The sequence below is a fragment of the Argopecten irradians genome, chromosome 6, assembly GCF_041381155.1.
Source record: "Argopecten irradians isolate NY chromosome 6, Ai_NY, whole genome shotgun sequence".
Taxonomy (NCBI): domain Eukaryota; kingdom Metazoa; phylum Mollusca; class Bivalvia; order Pectinida; family Pectinidae; genus Argopecten; species Argopecten irradians.
The window spans coordinates 1803853-1813793 of NC_091139.1; the positions used below are offsets into that span (position 1 = coordinate 1803853).

Consider the following 9941-nt stretch of genomic DNA (forward strand, 5'->3'; position numbering starts at 1 on the left):
GGTATGATAACCGTTGTCTATAAGTAGCGGTACTTATATTACCATATTTGGTATGATAACCATTGTCTATAAGTAGCGGTACTTGTATTACCATATTTGGTATGATAACCATGTCTATAAGTAGCGGTACTTATATTACCATATTTGGTATGATAACCATCTCTATAAGTAGAGGTACTTATATTACAGTATTTGGTATGATAACCATGTCTATAAGTAGCGGTACTAATATTACCATATTTGGTATGATAATGTCTAATTCTCTATGGTAGGTGGACGCTCCATTTGTACCAAAATGTAAAGGCCCTGGAGACGCAAGTAACTTTGATGATTATGAGGAGGAACCACTGAGAATATCGTCAACAGAAAAGTGTGCAAAGGAATTCGCAGACTTTTGAGGACATGGAAGAAATAGTAAACCCCCATTGGTTGTTATCATGAGGCAAAGTCACGAGAATATCTCCAGTGACAGATCTCATCAAGCATCGATAAATCCCACATGTGCAATACACGCAGTATGCAGCTTGAGCAGGGAGTGAACCATGATTTGTTGTGGTGAGGAGTTCAATATTTAAATGTTAAACCGACAAATATTTGGCCAAATTATGTGTGTAGCCTGCAAAGACAGACTGACTGATCAAATCATTATTTAATGTTTCCTTCAGTTATCTGTGAACGTGTCTGTGATATTGGGCGCTTCAGGCCCAGTAGTTATACTGCACATGTGACACTGGCTGAGGTTTCAGTGTTGTTGTTGGTAAGGCTTCGAGTGTATGACTGGATATACACCCCGCAACTGGCCGGCAGATCAGACAAGGAATCTAGGACCATGTCGGCAAACTTGATAGGAATGTTGGCATTTACCACCTGTGCTACAACTGATCGCATTGATCAGCGTTTGTTTTCAGCGAAGTATATGGATACATCCTCCAAGAATGTATACGACTTTATTATTGTATTTTGTTATGGAAGAAACTGTACATAGTTTTACATATTTCAGATGGATTTTTATACTGAATGAATGACTGTTTTAACCGAGTTCTGCTGTATTAGGTGTTCACTAGTCTTGAACGAGTATCTTTTTTTTAATTATTTCATCTCTCTTGATGCTAATATTGGTGAAGTCTTGTCAAATTGTGTTAAATTATATGGTCTGTGTTGGTTGTATTAACCTGCTTTATCGTTGTGAAATTGTGGAATCTTTATTCACTTAAATCTATATAGATTTCATTAACTATCAATTTCTGAGCAAATTCAAGATATAACATGTCATAGGCTTATTGACCAAAAGTGAAGGAATATATTTATTATGTAAAGAAATCTATGTATAAAATTCTTTTCTTTCGAAGACAAAATACAAACTTTGATTTAGTTTTAAAGTATTAAGTTTTAGTTAATTGACAGGGCATTTGGTTTATAGCTTTTAAATATATATTTTAATGTTGTTGATGACTAGTTCAGAGCAGAATATTTATTATAGTGACACAAGGAATTCAATGTTTCCAGCAGAACGTGTGGGAGAAGATTCAACATGACTTATTTTTGTATCTCTTTGAATGTCGATTCTCATTGTCCCATCTGACTCGGAGCTGGTGCTGCAGATGTTATTGTGTTTAAATGACTACATTTTCTGGCTCAGTGTGAAACAGCTCTGGATATTTAAAGAGCAAATTCAGTTTTATCATCTATATATAACTTACAAAACCTTTTTCTGATCATATAATAATCATTATTGATACGAGAAAATTGGTTAAATTGGAACATGTCCTTGAAAAGAAGTTAAAAAAAATTTCAAGCAATTGGTTTCTTAAATGTTGGTACTTTTGAGCTGTAAATGTAGTCTGTTATGTGTTAAACTTGTCGTCATGTTTTTATAACATCCCGATCTTGATATTTTCACCAGTATTTCATCAGAAAATTTGAATGCTGATTAAACCATTTGCATATATATATATAGACTAGAGCATCTCCTTGGGTGTATGTTTCAGAAACCATTATGTATGGTAGAATGTGTGATATATGACTTCACTTTTAACATATAGTGTTATCCACGTTAAGTGCTGTGCTTATTGTACCGTCGCAGATCTGAAGCAAGCCAACTATCAATTTAATATGTAGTGTTTTTTTTGTCTAAAGTAATTTTTTATCACCTTGCAATTGTGATATTTTCAATATTTTACCAGTGTATGGTAGGTTGAAAATAGCCACAAGTGTATAATAATTTCAATTGAATTATATTATATATAATTATTAATATTATTATGAAAGCATTTGTTTTAAGTTCAGAGTCATAATTAAAGTAATAATAGACTAGAAAATTGTAAATCCTGACTTTTCTTTTTTATCCCCGCCCAACGAAGTTGGCGGGGGATATACAAATGGGTTCTGTCCATCCGTCCGTCCGTACAAATGGTTTCCGGAGCATAACTCTAAAACCAGTAGAGATATTTCCACGAAACTTCATAGACACATTGGTCTTATGGTCTAGTAGTGCCTTTTGCTATTTTAAGGTTATCATTTTTTGCATTTTTTCCGTAACCATGGAAACATTGCTGAAAATATCATATTTTTGTACCAGGATCGTTTCCGGAGCATAACTCCAAAACCAGAAGAGATATTTCCACGAAACTTCATAGACACATTGGTCTTATGGTCTAGTAGTGCCTTTTGCTATTTTAAGGTTTTCACTTTTTGTACTTTTTTCTGTAACCATGGAAATATTGCTGAAAATGGCAGATTTTTGTGTAAGAATCGTTTCCGGAGCACAACTCTAAAACCAGCAGAGATATTTCCATGAAACTTCATAGACACATTGTTCTTATGGTCTAGTAGTGCCTTTTGCTATTTTTAGGTTTTCATTTTTTGCACTTTTTCCGTAACCATGGAAACATTGCTGAAAATATCATATTTTTGTACCAGGTTCGTTTCCGCAGCATAACTGGAAAACCGGTTGAGATATATGCATGGAACTCCATAGGCACATTAGTCTTATGGTCTAGTAGTGCCTTTTGCTATTTTAAGGTTTTCACTTTTTGTACTTTTTTCTGTAACCATGGAAACATTGCTGAAAATGGCAGATTTTTGTGTAAGAATCGTTTCCGGAGCACAACTCTAAAACCAGCAGAGATATTTCCATGAAACTTCATAGACACATTGTTCTTATGGTCTAGTAGTGCCTTTTGCTATTTTTAGGTTTTCACTTTTTATGCTTTTTTCTGTAACCATAGAAACATTGCTGAAAATATCATATTTTTGTAGCAGGTTCATTTCCGGAGTATAACTCCAAAACCAGAAGAGATCTTTCCACGAAACTTCATAGACACATTCTTTTTATGGTCAATTAGTACCTTTTGCTATTTTTAGGTTTTCATTTTTTGCACTTTTTCAGTAACCATGGAAACATTGCTGAAAATATCATGGTAAATGGTAAATGTCACTTTGCAAAACTCCACCCATCTTTGTGTATATAGTCTTAATATAAATGTCAAGGCTGTATACCTGATTCAACAATTGCAGCCCCGCTCTACTTGAATTATACTCCATCTTTCTTTAGCTCAACTTCCTTTTTCCTGGGTTTTTTTTCATACACATATAAGTCTCCACAATCAAACTTACTTCAGCTTTGATATCTCCATTGGCGGGGGATCTGAATGACTATGTCCTTGTTGTCTGTTTCAACTGTCTGCCCGATTTCCTTGGTCTTGAAATATATATTGAATAAATTACGAGTAGGCCTATCTACCTACAAGTTTGACCTTTGATTATTTAATTTCAAAATGACTTATATATGCCATATATATGTATTTACCAGCATATAAAAGTTTGATGTCAGTAGAAATACCTATATCTCTGCTTTAATCAGTGAGATTTTGCCCCTGTATATACGACTTCATGTATATATATATAGGTATGATGATTAGTCTCTGTCTTTTCTGGAAAGCTTTAATTTTGAAACAATGGAGAACAAAACACACTAAGTCTAGAACACTATAACTGTAGTTTACCCAAGTGGAAAAAAACCCTTTTACTAGTATATATTTATTATTTGTCCTAGTTTGATACAACACCTGTGTAGCTAATAAAATTACCCTGTATAAATACTGCACATTTGCTGTAAATGCCAAGTTGGGTGTTACAAGCATCACTTCACACCTACCATATATTTTTTGTCTCGGAGATACCGGTAATTATCCCCCACCCAACGAAATTGGCGTGGGATATATACAAATGGGTTCCGTCCGTCTGTCCGTATGAATGGTTTCCGGAGCATAACTCTAAAACCAGTAGAGATATTAACATTAAACATACACACATTGGTCTTATGGTCTAGTAGTGCCTTTTGCTATTTTTAGGTTTTCATTTTTTGCATTTTTTCCGTAACCATGGAAACATTGCTGAAAATATCATATTTTTGTACCAGGTTCGTTTCCGGAGCATAACTCTAAAACCAGAAGAGATATTTCCACGAAACTTCATAGACACATTGGTCTTATGGTCTTGTAGTGCCTTTTGCTATTTTAAGGTTTTCACTTTTTGTACTTTTTTCTGTAACCATGGAAACATTGCTGAAAATGGCAGATTTTTGTGTAAGAATAATTTTCTGAGCACAACTCTAAAACCAGCAGAGATATTTCCATGAAACTTCATAGACACATTGTTCTTATGGTCTAGTAGTGCCTTTTGCTATTTTTAGGTTTTCACTTTTTGCACTTTTTCTGTAACCATGGAAACATTGTTGAAAATATCATATTTTTGCACCAGGTTCGTTTCTGCAGCATAACTGGAAAACCGGTTGAGATATATGCACGGAACTCCATAGGCACATTAGCCTTATGATCTATTTTAAGGTTTTCACTTTTTGTACTTTTTTCTGTAACCATGGAAACATTGCTGAAAATATCATATTTTTGTAGCAGGTTCATTTCCGAAGCATAACTCTAAAACCAGCAGAGATATTTCCTCGAAACTTCATAGACACATTGTTCTTATGGTGTAGTAGTGCCTTTTGCTATTTTTAGGTTTTCACTTTTTGTGCTTTTTTCTGCAACCATAGAAACATTGCTGAAAATATCATGGTAAATGGTAAATGTTACTTTGCAAAACTCCACCCATCTTTGTATATATAGTCTAACATAAATGTCAAGGCTGTATACCTGATTCAACAATTGCAGCCCCGCTCTACTTGAATTATACTCCATATTTCTTTAGCTCAACTTCCTTTTTCCTGTTTTTTTTCATTCACATAAGTCTCCACAATCAAACTTACTTCAGCTTTGATATCTCCATTGGCGGGGGATCTGAATGACTATGTCCTTGTTACTACTGTGGATCTGTTGCACAGTTTAAGAGAAACCATGTTGCAGCTTCAAAGGAATTCACAATTCACCTTTAATTGCCTACTTCCAATAGGACATTCTGACATAACAATGGATTTGATTTATGGAAATATTTTACGGTAAATTGCTTAGAGACGGCTGGTGCTGCTCATGGCTTTCATGTTGTCACTGTTTTATGCAGTCAACTTTGCACCTCGAACAACATGGCAAGAATTGAAATTTTTTTGAATCAAATGAAACTGATAACGGTTATCAAAGTGATGATATATTTGGGCAGTGTTAATGATAAAAAGTTTCATCTTAATAGGCCTTAACGAAGACTTCTGCCATTATTGAATCCAAAAGAAACTAGAAAGCCATGTTAGGAAAGATGGAAATTACAGTGACCCTTTGAATCGGCATTCTGGACACCATTACTACAAAAAAAAGAAGCCCATGGGCCTTAACGGTCATCTGACAGATGGCACAAAACAACAAAGTCACAGTATAAAGTAGTGGTTAATAATTAATTAATATCAGCAATACAAGGAACTCCTTTGTTGAATATGTAAGTTTCTGAAATAGGTAAAGGTCATTTGCTGAACAAACTTAGTAGCCCTTCATTCATATATAGTTGTAACCCATTCAAGGATTAAGGAAGAGTAAGATTTTAAAGCCAAATTTCAGTAAAGCTCCCATTTTGGACCCCCGCCATTCCATTCCCATGTTTGCATGTTGTTTGCCATCCCTTGAAACCCCTACAGATCAATTTTCTTTGAGATCAGAGACCGAAACCTGAAAACAGGAAATGGGCCAGCGGCCATTTTGGAATACCAAAATCTTTACGAAAATGTTTGCATGTTGTTCGTCATCCTTTAAAACCCCTATAGACCCATTTTCAGTGAGATCGGAGACCGAAACCTGAAAACATGAAGTGGGCCAGTGGACATCTTGGATTACCAAAATCTTTATATACAAGAGATCCCAGAGGGATCTTGGCGCCCACCAAAGAATGATCAATGTCTGACAATGGAAAGAGGGATCTTTTCCCTGACAGATCGCTATAGTACTTTCTAAGAAATAGTGATAACAAACTTCAACGATGAAATCTAAGATGGCGGCCGGTTGCCTATCTTGTTTACCGATCAGTCCCGAAAGGCATTATGCATCAGTCCTAAAAGGTACTATGCACAACTATGGTACAAGGGGAACCTATGCATGGAATTTGAGAAAGATCCCTTCAGTACTTCTGAGAAATAGCGATAACAAACTTTAACTATCAAAATCCAAGATCATCGATCGGTCCCAAAATACAATATGCACAACTAGGATCCTAGGGGAACCTGTATATGAAATTTGAGAAAGATCCATTCAGCACTTTTTGAGAAATAGCGGTAACAAACTTTAACTATCAAAATCCAAGATGGCCACCTGTCAGCCATCTTGTTCATCGATCGGTCCCAAAATGCAATATGCACAACTAGGGCCCTAGGGAAACCTATATATGATATTTGAGAAAGATCCCTTCAGTACTTTTTGAGAAATAATGGTAACAAACTTTAACTATCAAAATCCAAGTTGGCTGCCTGCATCGGCCATCTTGTTCACCGATCGGTCCCAAAATGCAATATGCACAACTAGGGTCCTAGGGGAACCTGTATATGAAATTTGAAAAAGATCCCTTAAGTACTTTCTGAGAAATAGCGGTAACAAGAATTGTTAACGGACGGACGGACCACAGACGAAAGGCGATTTGAATAGTCCATCATCTGATGATGGTGGGCTAAAAATATGATTGTCCTTCCCTAATGATGTTTTACACCAAATATGGAGAAAAAAAACAAGAGATCCCAGAGGGATCTTGGCGCCCACCAAAGAATGATCTATGTCTGACAATAGAAAGACGGATCTTTTCTCTGCTTTTCAACTTTTTACTACATATTACTACATATGAAATTTGAGAAAGATCCTTTCAGTACTTTCTGAGATATATAACACTGACAAACTTCAATAATCAAAATCAAAGATGTTGTTGACCGATCAGTCCCAATATGCAATATGCAGGTCCTAGGAGTACCTACATATAAAATTTGAGACAGATCACTTCAGTACTTTCTGAGAAATAGCGGTAACAAACTTCAATTATCAAAATTCAAAATGGTGGCCTGTCAGCCATCTTGTTGACCGTTCGGACCCAAAATGTAATTAGGGACCTAAGGGAACCTGCACATGAAATTTGAGACATATCCCTTCAGTACTTTCTGAGAAATACAATAACAAACTTTAACTATCAAAATCCAAGATGGCGGCCATCTTGTTGACCGATCGGTCCCAAAATGAAATATGCACAACAACATGTAGGGGAACCTACATGTGAAATTTGGGAGAGATCCCTTCAGTACTTTCTGAGAAATAGCTGTAACAAACTTTAACTATCAAAATCGAAGATGGCAGCTTAAAGGCCATCTTGTCAACCGATCAGTTCAAAAATGCAATATGCACAACTAGGGCCCTAAGGGGAACCTACATAAGAAATTTGAGAGAGATCCCTTCAGTACTTTCTGAGAAATAGCGGTAACAAACTTTAACTATCAAAATCCAAGATGGCGGCCTGGCGGCCATCTTGTTGACCGATCGGTCCTAAAATGCAATATGCACAACTAGGGCCCTAGGGGAACCTACATGTGAAATTTGAGAGAGATCCCTTCAGTACTTTCTGAGAAATAGCGGTAACAAACTTTAACTATCAAAATCCAAGATGGCGGCCTGGCGGCCATCTTGTTGACCGATCGGTCCTAAAATGCAATATGCACAACAAGGGCCCTAGGGGAACCTACATGTGAAATTTGAGAGAGATCCCTTCTGTACTTTCTGAGAAATAGCGGTAACAAACTTTAACAATCAAAATCCAAGATGGCGGCCTGGCGGCCATCTTGTTAACCGATCGGTCCTAAAATGCAATATGCACAACTAGGGCCCTAGGGGAACCTACATGTGAAATTTGAGAGAGATCCCTTCAGTACTTTCTGAGAAATAGCGGTAACAAACTTTAACTATCAAAATCCAAGATGGCGGCCTGGCGGCCATCTTGTTGACCGATCGGTCCTAAAATGCAATATGCACAACAAGGGCCCTAGGGGAACCTACATGTGAAATTTGAGAGAGATCCCTTCAGTACTTTCTGAGAAATAGCGGTAACAAACTTTAACTATCAAAATCCAAGATGGCGGCCATCTTGTTGACCAATCGGTCCTAAAATGCAATATGCACAACAAGGGCCCTAGGGGAACCTACATGTGAAATTTGAGAGAGATCCCTTCAGTACTTTCTGAGAAATAGCGGTAACAAACTTTAACAATCAAAATCCAAGATGGCGGCCTGGTGGCCATTTTGTTAACCGATCGGTCCTAAAATGCAATATGCACAACTAGGGCCCTAGGGGAACCTACATGTGAAATTTGAGAAAGATCCCTTCAGTACTACTTTCTGAGAAATAGCGGTAACAAACTTTAACTATCAAAATCCAAGATGGCGGCCTGGCGGCCATCTTGTTGACCGATCGGTCCTAAAATGCAATATGCACAACTAGGGCCCTAGGGGAACCTACATGTGAAATTTGAGAGAGATCCCTTCAGTACTTTCTGAGAAATAGCGGTAACAAACTTTAACTATCAAAATCCAAGATGGCGGCCATCTTGTTGACCAATCGGTCCTAAAATGCAATATGCACAACAAGGGCCCTAGGGGAACCTACATGTGAAATTTGAGAGAGATCCCTTCAGTACTTTCTGAGAAATAGCGGTAACAAACTTTAACAATCAAAATCCAAGATGGCGGCCTGGTGGCCATTTTGTTAACCGATCGGTCCTAAAATGCAATATGCACAACTAGGGCCCTAGGGGAACCTACATGTGAAATTTGAGAGAGATCCCTTCAGTACTTTCTGAGAAATAGCGGTAACAAACTTTAACTATCAAAATCCAAGATGGCGGCCTGGCGGCCATCTTGTTGACCGATCGGTCCTAAAATGCAATATGCACAACAAGGGCCCTAGGGGAACCTACATGTGAAATTTGAGAGAGATCCCTTCAGTACTTTCTGAGAAATAGCGGTAACAAACTTTAACTATCAAAATCCAAGATGGCGGCCATCTTGTTGACCAATCGGTCCTAAAATGCAATATGCACAACAAGGGCCCTAGGGGAACCTACATGTGAAATTTGAGAGAGATCCCTTCAGTACTTTCTGAGAAATAGCGGTAACAAACTTTAACAATCAAAATCCAAGATGGCGGCCTGGTGGCCATTTTGTTAACCGATCGGTCCTAAAATGCAATATGCACAACTAGGGCCCTAGGGGAACCTACATGTGAAATTTGAGAGAGATCCCTTCATTACTTTCTGAGAAATAGCGGTAACAAACTTTAACTATCAAAATCCAAGATGGCGGCCTGGCGGCCATCTTGTTGACCGATCGGTCCTAAAATGCAATATGCACAACTAGGGCCCTAGGGGAACCTACATGTGAAATTTGAGAGAGATCCCTTCAGTACTTTCTGAGAAATAGCGGTAACAAACTTTAACTATCAAAATCCAAGATGGCGGCCTGGCGGCCATCTTGTTGACC

General features: G+C 37.4%; 1 protein-coding gene across 9 annotated transcripts in view; it reads left to right on the forward strand.

Moving 5' to 3' along the window:
* Positions 1-2325, forward strand: part of LOC138324692 (cAMP-dependent protein kinase catalytic subunit alpha) — a 152213-nt gene extending 149888 nt beyond the window's left edge. For all 9 annotated transcript variants that reach the window (XM_069269732.1, XM_069269733.1, XM_069269738.1 and 6 more), the window contains one exon: positions 273-2325. In XM_069269732.1, coding sequence (XP_069125833.1) covers positions 273-398 — 126 coding nt within the window. In that variant the 3' untranslated portion in view covers positions 399-2325. The remainder of the gene's footprint in view (positions 1-272) is intronic.
* Positions 2326-9941: the final 7616 nt, after the last annotated feature.